General features: G+C 42.5%; 1 protein-coding gene across 1 annotated transcript in view; it reads right to left on the bottom strand.

Moving 5' to 3' along the window:
* TPH2 (tryptophan hydroxylase 2) overlaps positions 1–19,959 on the bottom strand; it is a 113,546-nt gene that overhangs the window by 90,302 nt on the left and 3,285 nt on the right. The window contains exons 3-5 of the mRNA XM_070052640.2: positions 17,344–17,527; positions 17,133–17,233; positions 11,980–12,047 (exon numbers count right to left, since the gene is read on the bottom strand). Of these exons, the coding sequence (XP_069908741.2) occupies positions 11,980–12,047; positions 17,133–17,233; positions 17,344–17,527 (353 nt within the window). The remainder of the gene's footprint in view (positions 1–11,979; positions 12,048–17,132; positions 17,234–17,343; positions 17,528–19,959) is intronic.

The following is a 19,959-nucleotide window of genomic DNA, read 5'->3' as shown; positions in this document are numbered from 1 at the left end:
CAAGAAATAAATAGGCTACCAACTGGTGCGAACCAGAGTGACAAATCTCTGGCAATTGTTTTTCAAGCCTCAGCCCAGCTGTGTTTATTTCGATTCATCCTCTAGCTCATGAGGGTCAGGCTTTTGGTGGGAAGAGTCTGGGACCTGGAAGAGCAGAGGAAAAGCACCACCCAGGACTGGGACACGCATGTGCCACATCCAAGACTGGTCGATGTCCCAAACAATCTGCAAGAGACGGCACAGCCCTGCAGGCAAACAGGACTTCTTGGAGAATGACCCTGTAAGTCTTCAGCATATGAAATGACTGAGCGTTACAAATACTTGCTTTAGTTCTACTTTTCAGTTTACGCCTCCATCTCAGTGGACTGTGAGCACCAACAACTAGTCAGCTTTGTCTCTTGTAGTAAATTTCTTAATTTCTCTCAAACTGAAGTTCCTTATCTTCAAAAAGCAATGCAATAACAGCACATACCTCAAAGCCTCATTGTGAGGTTATGTGACAGAAAATAAGCAACATGTTTAACACAGAGCCTAGAATATGCTGAGAATTTAAGAAAAACAAGCTTGGGCTGGCTCAGTGGCGCAGTAGGTTAATCCTCCACCTGCGGTGCCGGCAACCCATATGGGCGCCGGTTCTAGTCCTGGCTGCCCCTCTTCCAATCCAGCTCTCTGCTATGGCCTGGGAAAGCAGTGGAGGGTAACCCAAGCCCTTGGGCCCTGCACCCATATGGGAGACTAGGAGGAGGCACCTGGCTCCTGGCTTCTTATCGGTGCAGCTCCAGCCATTGCGGCCATCTGGGGGATAAACCAACGGAAGGAAGACCTTTCTCTCTGTCTCTACCTCTCACTGTCTGTAACTCTACCTTTCAAATAAATAAATAAAATCTTTTTTAAAAAAAAAAGGCTAAAACTACCTGAAAATGTGAAGAGGTCAACTTGTGATGCACATTTTTAAAATATGTATTCATATTTTTTTTATTTCAAAGGCAGAGAGAAACTGACAGAGAGAAACCTTCCATCTGTTGCTTTACTCCCCAAACACCCCCAACAATAAGGCGGGGCCAGTAGAAGCCAGGAGCTGAGAACTCAACCCAAGGTGGCAGGGACCCAACTACTTGAGCCAGTACCTGCTGGCTTATATATATATACATAAGCAGGATATACATAAGCAGGAAGCTGCAATTTGAAGCAGAGTCAATACTCAAACCTAGATATTTGGATTTGAGATGCAGGCATCCCAAGTGGTATCTTAGCCTCTGTGCCAAACACCCACCCAGTGATGCACATTTCTGTTACCATCAGCCATGCAAGACTGAGTACAACATAACCCAGTTCCAAGCTTCACTCTTCCATTTTAGCCTGCCTGAGACTTGCCGACCAGGGAACACTTTGGACCAGGTCATTTTTCCAGATAGAAGTAACAAGCTACACATAGGATTTTATGACACTGGTAGGTTTCTGTTCACATGTATACGCACCATACACAAGAAAGAAAGAAAGAAAGAAAGAAAGAAAGAAAGAAAGAAAGAAAGAAAGAAAGAAAGAAAGAAAGAAAGAAAGAAAGAAAGAAGGAAGGAAGGAAGGAAGGAAGGAAGGAAGGAAGGAAGGAAGGAAGGAAGGAAGGAAGGAAGGAAGGAACCTTCTCTAACCCAGCCCACCACAGAGCTTGAAATCTCTAAATTCAATCACCCTTTAAGGTCCTTTGCTCAATTTAAATAATCTTAAAAATGTATTGAATGGGGCCAGCATTGTGGCATAGTGAGTAAAGCCGCCACCTGCAATGCCAGTATCCCATATGGGCACTAGTTCAAGTCCCGGGCTGCTCCACTTCCATTTAGGCTCCCTGCTAATGTACCTGGGAAAGCAACAGAAGATAGCACAAGTGCATGGGTGCCTGTACCCATGTGAGATACCAGAAAAAAACTCCTAGCTTCGTCTGGCTCAGCCCCGGCTGCTGTGGCCATTTGAGGGGTGAACCTGTAGATGGAAGATTTCTCTGTGTCTCTCTTTTCCCTCTCTGTTACTCTGCCTTTAAAAAAAATGATCGTGTGGAACCAAGGAACCATTAGCTACTTAATGTGTGATAATAATAATGATACCTATCAACATCTCCTTATCCCTTTTTTAAAAGATTTATTTTATTTATTTGAAAGACAGTGTTACAGAGAGAGGTAGAAACAGAGAGAGAGAGGTCTTCCATCCGCTGGTTTACTCCCCAGTTGGCTACAATGGCCGGAGCTGTGCCAACCCGAAGCCAGGAGCCAGGAGCCAGGAGCTTCCTCTAGTCTCCCACGTGGGTGCAGGGGCCCAAGGACTTGGGCCATCTTCCACTGCTACCCCGGGCCATAGCATAGAGCTGGATTGGAAGAGGAGCAGCCAGGACTAGAACTGGTGCCCATATGGGATGCCAGCACTTAAGTCCAGGGCTTTAACCCACTGTGCCACAGCACCGGCCCCTCCTTATCCCTATAATCGTTGCTAACCCTCCTACCATGCAAGGAAGAGATTGACTATTTTAAGATGAGAGCATTAAGATTATTCTAAATTACTGCCCATGACCACAGAGCTTGTAAGTGGTGGAGCAGGAATTCAAACTCAGTTCTGTCAAGCTCCAAAGCATATCCATTTTGCAAGATGTTCTGTTACACCATAATACCTCTGTTTTCACCAAGATTGGTTCTGCTAATGCATTCTGATTACACATTAGCACCAACTGTAGTAGAGCAGTTAAGGAGGGCCTTAACTGGTAAGCAACTCCTAAGACAGTATCCAGAGAACCTTGCTATCTGGTGTTCATGTCCACATGTGACCTCCTCCCATTTTTGTAACAGTTGACCCATGAAACCAATAGAATAGGGCAAGAGTGATGGTGTGTTACTTTGGAAGCTAGATTATTAAAAAAAAAAAATTATGGATTCTCTCTTGCTCGCTCGCTCTCATCATTTGATTTGGGGTAAGCCAGCTGCAATGTCTTAAGGACACTTAAGCTGACTGTGAAGAGGCCAGGCTGCAAGACATGGAGGCCTCCATCCTGCCGACAGCCCATGAGGCACCGTGTGGGAAGCAGGTCCTGCAGCCCCAGTCAAGCCTTCAGAAGATGGCTTTTCCAGCCACCACTTTCCCTGGTGAGATATGCTGGTCTAGGACTGCCCAGCTAAGCTGCTCCCTAGTTAACAGTCAGATATTGTGAAATAGTACATGTATGTTCATTTAAGCTGCTAAATTTGGAGACAATTTGCTATTCAGTAGTAAATAGGTAAAACAGTATAAAAATTAGATGGAAATCAGAGTTTAAAGGCAGCCTTAGGCAAGGGTAGAAGAGCAGGATGGCAATCAAAGAGTAATGAAGAGGCATGAAGCATGAAAGTAGACAAAAGCAGAGATCAGTTCAAGAGAGAAAAATAACAACCTTAGCAAATTTTTATGTGGCACTTTCTATGTAATGCTTTAAGTGTTATTACAATATTCACTCACCTAATCCTCATAACAATCTTATAAAGTACTAGTAAAGTTTTCTCCATTATACACATTGTGGAAACTGAGGGATGGAAGACTTAATGGTTTTCCCAGATCACTCAGCTGGTAAACAGTAAACTCACTCCAGGCTATGCTGTTCCAACTTCTGTCTCTCAAGCAAGCCTCATACTGTCTCTCAGATCTAAAGAGAAACAGAAGACCCTTACCTCTCACCATATTCAAAAAGTAATTCAAAATGAATCAAAGACCTGGGGCTGGCGCTGTGGCACACTAGGTTAATACTCTGCCTGCAGCGCCGGCATCCCATACTGGTGCCAATTCTAGTCCCGGCTGCTCCTCTTCTGATCAGCTCTCTACTGTGGCCTGGGAAAGCAGTAGAAGATGGCCCAAGCACTTGGGGCCCTGCATCCACGTGGGAGACCCAGAGGAAGATCCTGTCTCCTGGCTTCAGATTGGCTCAGCTCCAGCAGTTGTGACCATTTGGGGAATGAACTAGCAGATGGAAGACTTCTCTCTGTCTCTCCCTTTCACTGTAACTCTACCTTCTAAAAAAATAAAATCTTAAATAAAATAAAATGAATCAAAGACCTAAATGTAAAACATGAAACACTGCAAGAGATCAGTATTCATGATGACTTTTTTCAAAAGTATAGGCAACAAAGACAAAACCAGACAAATGAATTGTATGTAAGAAGCTTCTGCACAGCAAAGAAAACAATCAACAGAGTGAAGAGACAACCTGCAGAAAGAGGAAAATATTTACAAACTATTTATCTGGCAATGGATTGACATCCATAATACATAAATAAATAAAATAAAAAAAGAGTACCAAAAATGTAACCTATAGTAGTGAAATTGACATTTTGAGCTTCGATGATTGTTTACAGTCCTTGTCTCTACTGTTGAGGAACAGTGTTTTCTTCTTCACACTACTTGTTGAATTCTTTGCTAGTGTGGGGTTAATCTTATGAGTATAAAGTAAACTGAAAGTAGATCATTGTAAAAATTAAGAAATAGAACAGGAGAGGAAGGAGGAGGAAGGATGGAAGTGTGGGCAGAAGGGAGGGTAGAATGGGGAATATCAGCATGTTCCTAAATCTATGTACTAAAATGTGTATATCTTAAATAAAATTTTAAAAATGATATTTCACAAAGAAAGAATGAAAACTCAATAAGGGAGCTGGTGTTTTGGCACAGCACATTAAACAGCTACCTGCCATGCTGGCATTCCATATGGGAACCTGTTGGAGTCCCAGCTATTCCATTTCTGATCTGGCTCCCTACTAACGCATTTGAAAAAGAAGCAGAAGATGGAAAAATATGTTTCAGCCCCTGCCACCCATGTGGTAGACCCAGATGAAGCTCCTGGTTCCTGGCTCCTGGCTTCAGTTTGACCCAGCACTGGCTGTTGTGGCTATTTGCTGAATGAACCAGTGGATAAAGATGTGTGTGTGTGTGTGTGTGTGTGTGTAACTGTCTTTCAAATAAAAAAGAAAGAAAAGAAAAGAAAAATTAGACCCTCCAGATAAAAAGTGAGCAAAATAGGGGTTGGTGTGGTATCACAGGTTAAGCTGCTATGTGTGACCCTGACATCACATATCAGAGTAACTGTTCAAGTCTTAGCTGCTCTGCTTCCAAGCCAGCTTGCTGGATATATGTCTGGGAAAGTAACAGCTGATTGATGGCCCAAGTGCTTGGGCACCTGACACCCATGTGGGAGACCAGGATGGAGTTCCTTACTCCTGGCTTAAGACTGGCCCAAACCTACCTACCCCTCTCTCTCTCTCTCTCCTCCCCCCCCCCTTCTCTCTTTGTCTTTCTCTCGTGTTCTGCCTTTCAAACAAGTCTTTTCTTTAAAAAAAAAAAGTGGACAAATGACCCTATCAGATATTTCTCTAAAGAATACATATAAATGGCAGAAAGGAGTATGAAAAGATGTTCCACATCACTATCTAAAAGGGAAATGGAAATCAGAACCACAAAGATACTCTCTCATCAGTTAGATGGCTGTTATCCAGAAAGTAAAATAGAACAAATCTGGTGAGGACACAGAGTAAAAAGGAACTCTTCAACCCTGCTGAGGAGAATGTCAATTACTGCAGTCCTTAGGAAGAACAGTGTGGAAGTTACTTAAAACACTAAAACTGTATCTACTGTATGACCCATCTATCCAGTTCCTGAGGATAGATCCAAAGAAAATGAAATCAGCATATAAAAGAAGTACCTGCACTCCCGTGTTTATTTCATTATTCTCAGTAGCCAAGATATGGAGACCAAAGAAGTGTTCCTCAATGGATGAATGGATTAAAAAAGTACATATGGAATATTACTGAGCCACCAAAAAGAATGAAATCTTATAATTTGCAACAACATAGATGGGACTGGAATAGATGGGACTGGAAGACAGGTGACATGAAATAAGCTAGACATAGAAAGACAAATTCCCCATGTTCTCTTTTAGCAGAAGCTAAAAAGGAAGGTTGTCGCAAGTAGGATAGACTAGAAGAATGAGTACTAGAGGCCAGAAAGGGGAGGAAGAGGAAAGGGAGAGGGAAGTTGTGTAACAAGCATCGAAGTACAGATGGGAGAAAGAGTTTTGCTAATCAACAGCGTTGTGGGACAACATTTGTTCACAGTATCCCAGAAGAGAGGCACGCGAAGGCTCCAGGCATAAAGAAATGACAGGAAGTGGAAATGCTCATTGCCTTGATTTTTCAGTAAACATCGTACACATGTACTGAAATATCACAATGTGCTCCATAAATGTACACCATGATTACATATTCATTTAACAGAAAAATAAGTTAAAACCAAAAGGCTAACTTAGAAAAATATTGAGAGAGAAATAGGGCAGGAAACAACCAAGTTTAACCAAGCTGGTCAGAGGTTTGAGTAAATCTTGTGCGTTTGGTCTAGATTCTTTGATCAGGGCAGGCATTTGTCTACCAGTTAAGACATCCATCCCAAATCACAGTACCGGGGTTCCATATATCCAGCTGTACTCCTGACTCCAGTTCCCTGCTAATATATATGCCGACAGACAGTTGTGATGGCTCAGGAGTTGAGTCTCTGCCATCCACATGAGAGATCTGGATTGAGTTCCCAACTCCCAGCTTTAGCCTGGCCCAGCTGCCCCAGCAATTACAGACATTTGGAGAACGAACCAACAGCAAATAGAAGTTCTCTTTTTCTACCTGTCTCTGTCTCTCTCTGCTCCTCAAATATTTTTTTTAAAGTTGTAGCCTTTGATAACTGTTTTTTTTTTATGTAACTTTTTTTAAGATTTATTTATTTGAAAGTCAGAATTGGAGAGAGAGGAAAGACAAAGAGATCTTCCACCCTCTGGTTCACGTCCACAATAGATAGAGCTGGGCCCATATGAAGCCAGGAGTCAGGAGCTTCTTCCATGTCTCCCAAGTGGATGCAGGGGACCAAGACTTGGGCCATCGTCTGCTTTCCCAAGCCATTAACAGGGAACTGGGTCAGAAGCGGAGCAGCTGGGACTCAAACCGGCATCCATATGGGATGCCAGCACGGCATGACAGCTTAACGTACTGCACCAGAACACCAGCCCCAAGTAACTGCTTTGATCAAGACAATAAAGCATGTTGCTGGCACCAGCACTGTGGCATAGCAGGTGAATCCACTGCCTGCAGTGCAAGCCTCCCATATGGACACAGGTTCTAGTCCCAGCTGCTCTATTTCTGATCCAGCTTTCTGCTATGGCCTGGAAAAGCAGTGGAAGATGGCCCAAGTCTTTGGAGGACTAGGCTCCTGGCTTTGGATCGGAGCAGTGCCAGCCATTTCAGCCATTTGGGGAGTGAACCAGCAGATAGAGGACTTCTCTCTCTCCTTCCCTCCCTCTCTCCCTCTCTCCCTCTCTCCCTCTCTTCCTCTCCCCTTCTCTCTCTCCCTCCCTCCCTCCCTCCCTCTCTGTAACTCTGCCTTTCAAATAAATAAATGTTTTAAAATAAATAAATAAATAAATAAAGCATATTGCTTAGCCATGCTTCATTTACTTCCTTTAATCATTAAAATATTCTCAGGAGACAGGGAGAGGATATATTTTTGACTCCATTTTACAGAGAAGAAAATAAAGACTGAGAAATGTTAAGGAATCCTTCAGATCCCTGAATTTGAAATCTGATGTGTTTTCTTAGCAAATTGGGGGATTTCCCAACCCTAATCTAGATCACAAATTCTGACATGTTGAAATTCTCTTGTTTATCCTACCTACTGATATTTGCATCTACTGATTTACATTTTAGATTCCATGGATGAAAAACTAAAATGTGAAGAGGAAGCAGTCCCACAAACATGACACACTTGTGCTACCTTAGTACATTCATAACAAAAACACAATCAGACTAATGTTCAAAATCAATTCAAGCAAACAAGAGTGGCATAATTAAAGTCAGAGCCCCGGGCCTCTTTCCAAAAGAAGAAGATGGATTGAAATAACTTCCACCACCCCCTAAAAATATAATTAAATTAAATATGCATGCATGCTGTTGAGGAAAAATCATTATAACAGCCCCCTAAGAAAAAAAAAGTGTTTATTCTAATCAATTGAAAAAACTGTATACTGATTTTTCCCCTAACCATATAGCAATTGTGCAATCCAGAGAAATACAGCAAGTTAATGCTGAGGTTAAAATATGAAGGTGCCGATGACAGAAAACTGGATCGTTTGCGACAACCCTAGCAGCTACAACGTCGCAGTCATAATTTTCTCTCCTCCACATGCCATCTGCCCCCCACATGCTTCCATCGCCTCTGAAGCGCAAGTCTATACCACATCACATGATCTAATCACAGGGCTCTTTTTTTTTTTTTTTTTTTCCTGTTTGTACTAAAATTTCTTTTATTTGGGTAGGGGCAGACAGGATGTGATCGCAGGGATGATTTCTGGGTCCATGATGTTCTTCCTCAGGTCTTTGAAGAACACCACTTGCACTAACGAACGCTTCCTCCGCTACTACTGATGCGGCAATTAGGCCTTGCCGACGCCTGTGCGGCCGAGCGCGAGCCCCTGGGTAATCACGCCCGTTTCCCGGCAGCGCTGTCAATCAGAAGCTTGCTCGAGTGGCGTCTATTGACAGTTCTCAGCGTGGTGTGCTTGCCCACCCCCTCATCTTCCGCTTCCCGGTAATGCGGACTTTGAGCCTGCTGTTTTTTCATCACTGAGTGGAATTTCTCCATTTTTCTCTGCTTGTGTTGATTCTTTCCCCCTGCTTTATCCTTCCAAGGCTATCATAGAAAATATAGTATACAACAGGAATCCCCAGAGGGCTTCTAGGCTGTGGTTTCAATATATTATTATTCTGTTTCCATTTCTCTTTTTACCTCTAGACACCCCAAATCACAGCCTGCTGATCCCAATCATCTCTACTCCATGTGTTTCTCTATTTCTGACCGTGTATTTGGCATCTCCTCAGTATCCTCAGAGCCTTAACTAATTGTTGGCATGGAATTGAATTGTTCTCCCGACATCACAATAGTCCCTACTTTCAATTTTTAATCAAAAATTGGTAAGTTATTATTGTGTATATTTCCGGGGTACAGTGATGCTATGTGTATACAATGTACAGTGACTAAATCAAGCCTAGTAACACATCTGTCATCTCAAATACCAAGTATTCCTTCTAAGACATTGTACCCTTAGACCAACATCTCCTGGCTTCCTCCAGCTCCCTTTGGCAGGGATGTTTCAAACCCTCCCAAATACCTCAGATCTTCTGCTCTTCCAGACAGTGGACACACTGGCTGGTTTGGAAAATCAGGCCCAAGCACGCTTAAAATGAGTTTACGTAAAGTATTTATGCTATTATTATTTTTTTTTTTTGACAGAGTGGACAGTGAGAGAGAGACAGAGAGAAAGGTCTTCCTTTTGCCATTGGTTCACCCTCCAATGGCCGCCACAGCCGGCGCACCGCACTGATCCGAAGCCAGGAGCCAGGTGCTTCTCCTGGTCTCCCATGGGGTGCAGGGCCCAAGCACTTGGGCCAACCTCCACTGCACTCCTGGGCCATAGCAGAGAGCTGGGCTGGAAGAGGGGCAACCGGGACAGAATCCGGCACCCCGACCGGGACTAGAACCCGGTGTGCCAGCACCGCTAGGCGGAGGATTAGCCTGTTGAGCCGCGGCACCGGCCGTATTTATGCTATTATAACACCTCTTTCTCTTGCTTACTCAGAAAGCTATCAGCATTAGAAGCACATCTATTTCTACTGGAAACTCTATCTTTTTTATAAACTAAAAAGAAACGTTACTTGCTGCATGGTAAATTAAAGACAATGGCCAAGCACACTTAGAATTTTCTAGGCTCTATCTGTACTCCACTCCATCAGCACTACTGCAGGTACCTGGGCCTGAAAGTGAGTTTGCAACACACACACACACACACACACACACATCTGGCCATCCTCAAACTTACACTCAGAGAAACCTCAGCAGTACAATGTGAGAGGCACAGAGGAATGAGCCTTTGCACTCTACTGTCTACAAGTCCTGGGCCCTTGTTTCCCTGATTTAACCACCCTTGGCTAAGCACCTTCCTCACCCTGTCCATTCACAAGGAGCACCCAAGGCAACTGGAGATATCTCATTCTGGCAGCTTCTCCCTCATGTGCACAAATGTTGGGAGATGATTGCTTCTGATTAAATTTCTCCACATAAGAGGATGTTGACCAGCAAAAAAAGCATCACTAAGGAAAACAGTCTTCAATAAGAAACCAAAATGTCTTCCAACAAAATGGATGTTCGAACTACATTATTTGCTAAGATGGCGGCATTAACAATGGTATTAACATAGATAAAAGAGAAAACAATAGATCAACCAAAGAACAGAAACCGGCTATGGAAAGGGTGGGGAGAAATGTAATAATAGTGACTGACCTGTGATCAGCAGTGTGCTAAGCTCAGCAATGGGCATTCTCTTGTGTAATCCTTGCTGCAACATGTGAGATAGGTCCTATTGTAAAACATACTTTGCAGAGGGAGAAGCTAAGGCACAGTAAGATAAGTCACCCAGCTAGGAAGCTAGGGAGCCAGGTCTCAGACCTAGATTTCTGACTCCAGTTCCCCCACTTTCAAGCAGTTGTTATTCCACCTACTCAGTCTCAGCTCAGCACTGTCCAAACAAGCAGGCTATAATGTCCCTGACCTCCAAATTTTCTTAGATAAACACCACTTGCTTTGACTCTAGCCATAAAACAGGCTTCAGGTAAGTTCCTCTGCATCATGCCAACAGGGTGGGTTTTGTGGGACACCTGCAAGTTTCTTTTCACTGTAAAATGATGACTGGCAGTTTCCTGCCTACCTCAGTTTCCTGAATGTTCAGGTGCCAAGAGCCAAGCCCTTTTCATCTGAGAACTCCGCAGCCCTCCAAACTGGGACCAGATGCTAGAATGTTTTAAATCTATCTAGTCATCCTTGTATAGTATGCAGCCTCCGACAGTTCCAACCTTCAATCTCTACTTTTTCCCTGCCATGGAAAAGGGATGAAGGGTGCCTGGGGTTTGTGAAGAAGAAAGAAGAGCACCAAAGCATTCAGGGAACAGAGGGATGAGTAAATGATTGCCCCATAGGCAGGTGTGATGAGAAATCCTCCTGCTTGGCTTTGAGCACTTGTGTGTCATTGTTCCTTAAAAAAAAAAAAAACCCTCTATAGCATACAACATCCTGAAGTCTCACTAATGAAAATCTGCCTCTCCAAACAGGCAAGATTCTCAGCTAACTTCAACTAGATAAAGACTCTTTCCCTGGCCACGTATAGATTCACACCTTGTTCTGATGAAAGCTTATGTAGCTGACCACATGCCAGAAAAAATAAAGAGAGCATCATTATGATCTATAAATTACCTCTAGGGAAAGTAGAATAAATAGGGACCTAACACTCACTCTATTTTTCCACATATGGTCTGAAGTCAACACACCACAATATACAAAACACATGTCACTGCCACTTATTATGTATTATGCACAGTGTTCACCCAAAAAACAGAGGTTCTCCACTTTCATCCAAACCTTGGTCTGAAATTGGATATACAACTTGTCTATAACCCTCCAATTTATACGCCATTCCCTTTCTATGTAAAGCATGATGGTTTATGTGAGTCCTTTCACCATTCTTGCGAAGCCTCTACTTTCACTGGGAAGGTAAAGAGGGCTGCTGAAAAGTCAAGTGAAAAGCAAAATTGAAACACAGTTTCCAGGCTCTGCAAGGTGTACAGAAATGGCTCCTTGCCTTAGTGAAGCTGTGAACACAGGTTGTAAATGTAGCACTTGGCATGTGGCCTGCAGATCTCATTATTTTACAATTATACCCAGATGTCAAGCATTAGTGTTGGCATTTAAAACCTACAGAGTTGGTTGAGTGTTTAAAATGGTTCATGTCTGCCTGCTGCAAGAGTGAAAGTGAAGAGAAGACAGGCCTGTTTAACACAGCATGTGTTTTTCCTAACTAGCCAGCGACAAGAAAGAGTTATACAAGGTACTTACTATTTATAACCCATGGCCACATCCACAAAATACTTTCTTCTCTGTCGATAGACATTGTCCTTAAATCCCTTAAACAGGAAAGAGATTAAGTTATTTAACAAAGTTCTGAAAAATTAGCTGCAGAAGGCCTAAAAGAAAATCACTGTGGTGTTTACTGAGTGTTCCATTCAAATGTAAATCTTATCCTGGGATGACTATCCTAATGGCACAGGCAGAAGCGAATTGTGCTTACAGTAAAACCTCCTTAAACTTGGGCTGTACTAATTCGAGATGTGTGGACCTTCCGGCTACAATTTACTTTTCCACTAAATAAGCAGAATGGCGTGGTTAAGCAAGTTGATATTTTGGACAATATCTTTTGGTTTTCAAGTATCATCTACATGTAATTGATCTTAATCAGAAATTAAACTGTTCATTAAAACAGGTTCCTTTAACATGGTTGCCCTGTGAGTTAACCTAATTTGAATTGTTTTGTGTAAATAGCTAACAAATGAAACATTTAATAAAATTCCATCCCTTGGAAGAATACTCATCAGGATGCCCCCCCATCAATATGAATTAAAGAGGTTTTGCTGTATTTCATGACTGTAGACACACACTGCACAATCAATCATAAGGGAGTCATGCACAAGGTAGCAAGTTAGCTTCATTCCACTTGGAGTTCCTGTACTTCTAATTAGAATTCTAATTAGTATTAGCCAATGTCAAGTGTTTTATCCATCATCACCACTTAATAGATTAAACAGCATGCCTGTCATTTTTCAGTCAAGTGGAATTCTTTGGAGTGGACTTCTGGTTTACCCAAGAATCTTCCCCTCTTGTCAACAGACTTTCCTTTTTCCTTTCCCTCACATACCATAAGATAGTCCTTCCCAGGTTGTTTCTTCAAGCTGTTGGAATCCAAGAAGGAACTGTTTCAACTGAACTTGTCACCTCTACAAACCCAAGGAGAACTAGAAGTAACAGCCACTGAAAATGGAGCCCTGGCAACACCACAAGTCACTGGGAACGTAGGGTCTGAGAGTAAAAGAGCAGGGACTGGGCCCACAACAGCCCAGACCATCTCAGCTCCAATGCAGACCTTTCTGTAAGGTGGGCTACTCAAGAGAATCTCAAAACTCACTAGAAAGTTGCCCATTCTCTCATCTGGCTGGACAAGAATTGGCCTTAAGGCCAGAAATCTTAGCATCACTTCTGTTGCCAATGACCTTTCTTTCAGGAGTGACAAGAGAGTTACTAATGGTGGGGAGAGAGAGAGAAAAAAATGCCCTGGGATAACCCTAATATATTGTAGAAATAAATTAACTTCAGACAAGAAGTTAGAACATTCTTTCTTGTGCTGTGAACTGGGGCTTCTAAGAAAATTTGTGAAGTCCTATGATTTCTATATTCAAAATCTTGTGACCAGAGTTAGCACATTCACCGAAAAAGTCTCCTGTGTTGTAGAGGACAAATACAATCTCACTAGAAAGCACTGGTTTTGATACTCAATAGTAAAAGCCAGCCTACCTGGGATGGGGAAAACGAAGAATTCCAGGCACCTTCACTAGTCAAAAAGAAAGTGGGCCATGAAAAAAGGAAGGGTCCTGTGAAAAGCGCAGCATCTGTTCCCTGGCTCCTGCCAGACTGGACACCATGGCAACAGCATCACAGTCTGCTGGGCTTCCAGAAGAATCTCAGCCCTCTCTCCTCAGCAAACACCTGCACCTTTTCCAGGGATGCGAGAGAGTGATTTCCTCATCATGCCTCATTAACCTAGTGTGGTGCTGATTATGCGAATGCTGTGCGCGATCCAGAGCTTCCTGGATTGAACCATGCTCTGGCAGAGGAAGGGTTGCTGGCTGCTTCGGCGATTACAGAGACCCGGCATTCCTTGGCTGTTCATTCTGAACTGAAGCCAGGGACAGAGTTACCAGATAAAATCCAAGATGCACAATTAAATTTGAATTTCAGATAAACAATGTGTAATTTTTTAATATAAACATGTTCTGAGTATTTCCTGGGACACTTAGACTAAAAAATTACTTGTTATCTTAAATTTAACTGGGCATTCTATATATTTATCTCTCTGGCAATGCTTGTGTCCAGAGAGTACCTGCTATGCAAGCCCATCTTCCCCTCCCTCAGTTTAAATCAAAGAGAACTGAAGACCCAGCCTGAAACCTAAAGTCTTGGCTAAACTTTTGTTAACACTACAGTAGCTCTTCCAAAAGCTGGAACCTGGTGGCATATTAGAATCACCCGGGGAGCTTTAAGTAATACTCCAAACCTGGCCACGTTCCCGGAGGTTCTGAATTAAAATCTCTGGGGTGGCCGGCACTGCGACTCACTTGGCTAATCCTCCGCCTGTGGCGCGGGCACCCCGGGTTCTAGTCCCGGTTGGGGTGCAGGATTCTGTCCTGGTTGCTCCTCTTCCAGTCCAGCTCTCTGCTATGGCCCAGGGAAGGCAGTGGAGGATGGCCCAAGTGCTTGGGCCCTGCACTCCCATGGGAGACCAGGAGGAGGCACCTGGCTCCTGGCTTCAGATGGGCGCAGCGCACCGGCCATAGCGGCCATTTGGGGGGTGAACTAACAGAACGAAGACCTTTCTCTCTCTGTCTCTCTCTCTCACTGTCTAACTCTGCCTGTACAAAAAAAAATCTCTGGGGTAAGGCCCTGGCATCATCTTTTGTTGTTTTTTGGTTTTTGTTGTTTTTTAATTTCCCACGTGTGATTTTAATGAGAAGCTAGGGCTTAGAATCATGAGTTAGGACATTAGTCCTCAAACCTCAGAGCTCATCAGAATCTTTTTAAATTCCTGGGTCCATCCTCAAAAGTTCAGATTCAGAAGATTTCAGATGAGCCTCAAGACACTGCATTTTTAACTTGCGCCTTAGAAGCAGACCTTGAGCTACACTTCGAATGACCTTCCCACTATTCCATACGTGGCTCAGACACTCACTCCACTGTGAGCATCAACTGGGAGCTCAGAAAGCGCAGAATCTCAAAGCTCTATAGAACCACTATCTGAATTTTTGAGAGACACTGACATAGATATTTAACCCTTTCTAGGGAGCCTCAGCCAACTGACTCATCTTCCGAGCCCTTCTGAGCTAGGCAATTGCAAAGGTCGCTGTGTCTCTCTCAGGACAGGGATTATTCTCAGGCATAACAAGTGCTTAGACAACTTTTTCCATTCTCATCAAATAATAATTTACAAACCCATCAACTTACCAACATCAAATTTTACATAATGAACATTTGGTGTACTTATAAAAGAAACATGCACTTTTTAAAAAATGACAAGAGAGCTAGGGAGTTGCTAAGTAATTGCAATTATTTCAAGTGGCTTCACAGAAAATAAGAGAAGGTATCATAAGGTGGGTATAATTAGCAGTAATGGAATAGAATTAAGCACAGGAAAATTTACATTTGGTATTGGAATAAAGTGTTTTCACAGCCAGGTCAGTGGTACCTGTGGTTGTTCCATTGAAATGCTAAATAAACTCTTTTCTCCACGTTGAATAATTTTCAAACTAGAGCATTTGGAGATAGGAGGTTATGAAAAAATCCTTTCCTGTCCAGGCATTGTTCTGAATAATTTAATACAGTATTTCTCTTACTGGAATTAAGTATTTGCTCTTGCAAAAATGTCTTCCAGTTGTTTTATTAACTAGGTTTTTAAATTTTCCATTGAGGTCAATAAGAATTTATTCTCACTTTTTACACAATGAATTTGAGGTATGGAGGTAGAAGGACTTGGCCAAGGTCATTCCACAAGCTAATAGCTGGCATCTGTGCAGACCAACGAGTACTGCCAATCTCATAAATCAGGCTTTGGTGCTCATTTTGACTCCTCTGGGGTGGGAAGAAGGGCAGATGACAACAAACAGATGTGCATCAAAGACACTTCTGAACATTTTTCTAATGTGAATTACCATGACATGTTCTGCAGTTTAAGACTATGCAGGCCAATATACTGTGTCTTTGAGTGAATTCACCATTTTGAAAATAATTCATTTGAATTCACCTTTTTGAAAATAATTCAGTAAATAATGTTCTGCTTGACCATTGTTTGAATGGCATTCTTTAATTGGTTTGAAGTGGTACCTTCCGCCAAATTACTGCTTTGACTGAAAGTTTCCCTACTGCTGAAATCATCATAATTTCCTTGAAAACAGTGGTTCTCAAAATTGTGTGGACTGTTGAAACAGATTCCCAGGCGATGCTAAGACTGCTGGTCCCAGGACCACACTGAGAGAACCACTGTCTAACATAAAATTGCACGATCAGGTTCCCAGATTTCCTCCTTTTAAAGAGCATAAGTAGCTGTAAATACCGTCAGACCACAAGGGCTTTTTATAAGCATGACTGATCTGCGTGGATTTCACCCTCTCATCTGCCCATTTTTAGACAAGTGGCACCAGGGGAGAAAAGAGGCCTGTAATGAATGGCTACATTGCTTATTGCTCCCTGACTACTAACTGTACTTCATTCTGACCACGAGAAGTTCCAGGTCTCTCATGTTAAATAAAAACTGATGTAAAGGAGTGGGGGAGAATAATGGAAATGCTTACTCAACCATCATATTTCTTTGAAGGTGGTCATTTTATTGCAGTAGAGGAGAGAACGATGGGAGATAGATTCAGGGTGGATGTGGGAAGAGACATGAGTTCCATCTTGGCCTTATTCTAAATTCCTCTGCCTTTCCACTGAGACCGTAGTCAACCGCATTACTCTACTCCTAACTACCTCGAGTCAAGGAAAATAGCAAGAAGAATTTTACTCTCTCACTGAGTCCCATCATGCCTAGTCTGCCCTGGTTCCCCAGGGTGTGATCAATTTCAGTTCATCGTGTTTCCAAGGGTTACCATCTCCAGGTATATTTCAGGCTGTCTAATTCCACAGAAATATTGTCCAAGGTTTAGAATCTCCTCCTGTATCCAAGCCTTTTACAAATAAATGCTGCGTGAAAATGCTATCCTTCTAACCTGCTTCCAGCCAACACAAGAGTACAGGGAAGCTTTATCATTCGAAAGTCTGCTCTCGGGTATGGGTAATAAAAAAATAAATTGTTCTGCAATAAAGCATGGCGACACACAACACGGCACATCACTTGGCCCATGGACAGAGCTGAGAAAGAAGATGTAGAATGCATTTTACCGGACACTTACTGGGTGATCGGCATCAAGCTCAGAGCCATACATGAGAACTCTGTGAGAACATTTGTCTAACTCAGAGATCTTCCGAGGGAACCAGGGAACATCCTCTAGCTCTGTTAAAAACACAGTGCACGTTCAAAAATATTAGCTCACAGATTGCATTTTCCCCTTTGCAACATTTGTCAGATTGTGAAATCACCCAGCAAACAAAAATCACCCTTGCCTTCTTCCTCGGTCCAAATGTTCTCCGGCGGATTCAGTGTCACAATTGTGGTTTGAAATTTCAGCAACTGAATGAGCTCATTGAATTCTGTTTTGCCACACTCACAGTCTACAAAGATTTCAACCTCAGAACTTCTTCGCCGGGATTTTCTGGATTCGATATGAACCATGTTGACATGTTTTTCCTGTGAAAACATAAACAATATCTCTAAGCCACTCTCAGGTCACAATAAAAGAGACATCACCAGCTTTTCTTGTTCAACTCTCAAGCAACAAAGTGTCAAATGCCCTCAAAAGAGGAAAAGATAATCTCCTTGTTCTTTGACTAAAATGTGGATCTGTTTCCAGCCACTGTCTCCATTAGTTACAAAACTCTGTATTCACATCTCTGTGTATAAGTTGTCCTGTCTCATTTAAAAAAGAAAGGGGGCATTTGCAATATATAAAGAGCCCTATAACATGCATTATAATTATGAACTCATCCTTTCCTGGGGTAGTCTACAACCCACTAGCAGAACCTGATTATCTCAGGAAAATTTGTTTATTATGTTATCATGGTAATAGTATGTTTCTAGAAAATGTAGCTGAAACTCAAACTCCTGATTGAATAGTGATATAAAGCATCTTTTAAAAATATGTTTAAAAAATGAAGCACTCATTTTAAAAATAAGAAAATAGTGTGAGTGGCAGCCAGAGATGGGGAAAGTAGTATGCAAATAACTGAGGCTTGGGGAATACTGACCCAGCCTTAGCCCTAATTGTAAGAAAAGCAAACTCAAGACTGTGTTCATCCAAGGATGCACTGCAGCTACTCTCAGCCTCTGCTGGATCTCAGAGGTTAAAAGCCTCTAATAGGGGCTGGCATTGAGGAATAGTGGGTCAGACTGCTGTCTGAGATACCAGCATCACATATGAGCACTGGTTCAAATCCCAGCTGCTCCATTTCCTATCTCACTCCCTGCTAATGTGCCTGGGAAAGCAGCAGAAAATGGCCCAGGTGCTTGGGCCCCTGCACCCGCCTGGGAGACCCAGAAGAAGCTCCCAGCTCCTGGCTTTGGCCCATTACAACCTTACCATTGCAGTCATTTGGGGAGTGAACCAGCAGATGAAGAATATCTCTGTCTCTCCTTCTCTCTCTGTAACTCTACCTTTCAAATAAAGAAAATAAATCTTTATCTTAAAAAAATGCTTCTTAACAGTAATGTGTTTGAGTGAGGGCAATAACTAAATATTTAAAATCAGGTATAGGGGTGGGTGCTGTGGTGCATCAAGTTAAGCCACTGCCTACAGTGCCAGCATCCCATATAGGCACTAGTTCAAGTCCTGGCTGCTCTACTTCCAATCCAGCTCCCTGCTAATGTGCCATGGGCTACATGAGAGATCTGGAAAAAGCTCTTGGCTCTGGCTCCAACCTGGCCCAGTCCCAGCAGTTGTGGTCATTTGGGGAGTGAACCAGTGGATAGATCTATCTCTCCCTCCCTCCTCTTTTTTTGTAACTCTTTCAAATAAATAAAATATTTTTTAAATCACATATAAATTTCCCTAGTGATACTTTTTCTTTCCTCTTCATTAATTAAAGATTAAGCTCTCTTCTCCACCCCAACCAACTCCCAAATAAGCAGACAACTCCCCATCACTCCAGATGATACACTCTGATTATCAGAATGATTCCTGATATAATCCTGAGTGATCTAAAAGTTTTCAGCACGAGAGCAAGAGTTTTGTGGGTTTTTTTTTCCAGTGCTAGACTAGAATCAAGACAGACCGTACTAGGACCAGGAAAACAAATATTCAACTTCTGTTTTTATTAACCTTTGCAATAATGCCACTTTTTCCAAGTTGGTTGATAACAAAAATAAGATTAATATAAAGTTCAAGAAGCAAGAGATTTCACATGCACTGTCACTTTGGGCTTTTAGTGCCCTTTGATCAAAGCAGAGTAGATATTCTTAGATGAGGGAACACAGGTCCAGATGGGCTAAGTGTGTTAGCTAAGGCCCCATGACCAGCTGATGGCAAAGTGAAAACTCAGGGCTACTAACTCCTTCTCCAGGGATTTTCACATTGCACTCAGATGTCTAACTGAATTGGTTTGCCTTTGGGCACTATGTGGATGCGGCCCAAGATGACATGATTATGTATAAAATATCACTCTAAGTTTCCAATACAGCTGTTGATGGTACCTGATCTTTCTTCAGGGTCAAAGAGAACAAGGAAATACTTGCCCAATCAGCCTACTAATTCCTCCTTCTCTATGATCATTGCAAAGTCATCATAATAATGCCCCATATCTGTATACTTTAAAAACACTTTCACTCATATTATTTCATCCCAACAATACTATTAGGAAGGAATTATTATTGCTATTTTACAAATGAAATTTTGATTAGCCAAGCCCGAGAGCACAGGTCTGAATTCTCAGAGTTGAATCCCAACCATCTTTCCGCTGTACCAGCTCAAGTCACCCCACAGAACCTGGTTCGTATCTTAGGACTCTAATCAACAGCTGGAGACCTCAAACAAAAATATGACTGAAGGGTGGAGGAGCCATCATCAGGTGTTTACTTGTAGAAAAACATTAGCTTTTCTGGGGGTTTCTGGCCTCACCTTCACCTAG

The sequence above is a fragment of the Oryctolagus cuniculus genome, chromosome 11 (assembly GCF_051225735.1).
Source record: "Oryctolagus cuniculus isolate XC-2025 breed Fujian yellow rabbit chromosome 11, ASM5122573v1, whole genome shotgun sequence".
Lineage (NCBI taxonomy): Eukaryota > Metazoa > Chordata > Mammalia > Lagomorpha > Leporidae > Oryctolagus > Oryctolagus cuniculus.
Note: the sequence above shows the minus strand (reverse complement) of the source record. Positions and strands in the feature narration are given on the sequence as shown.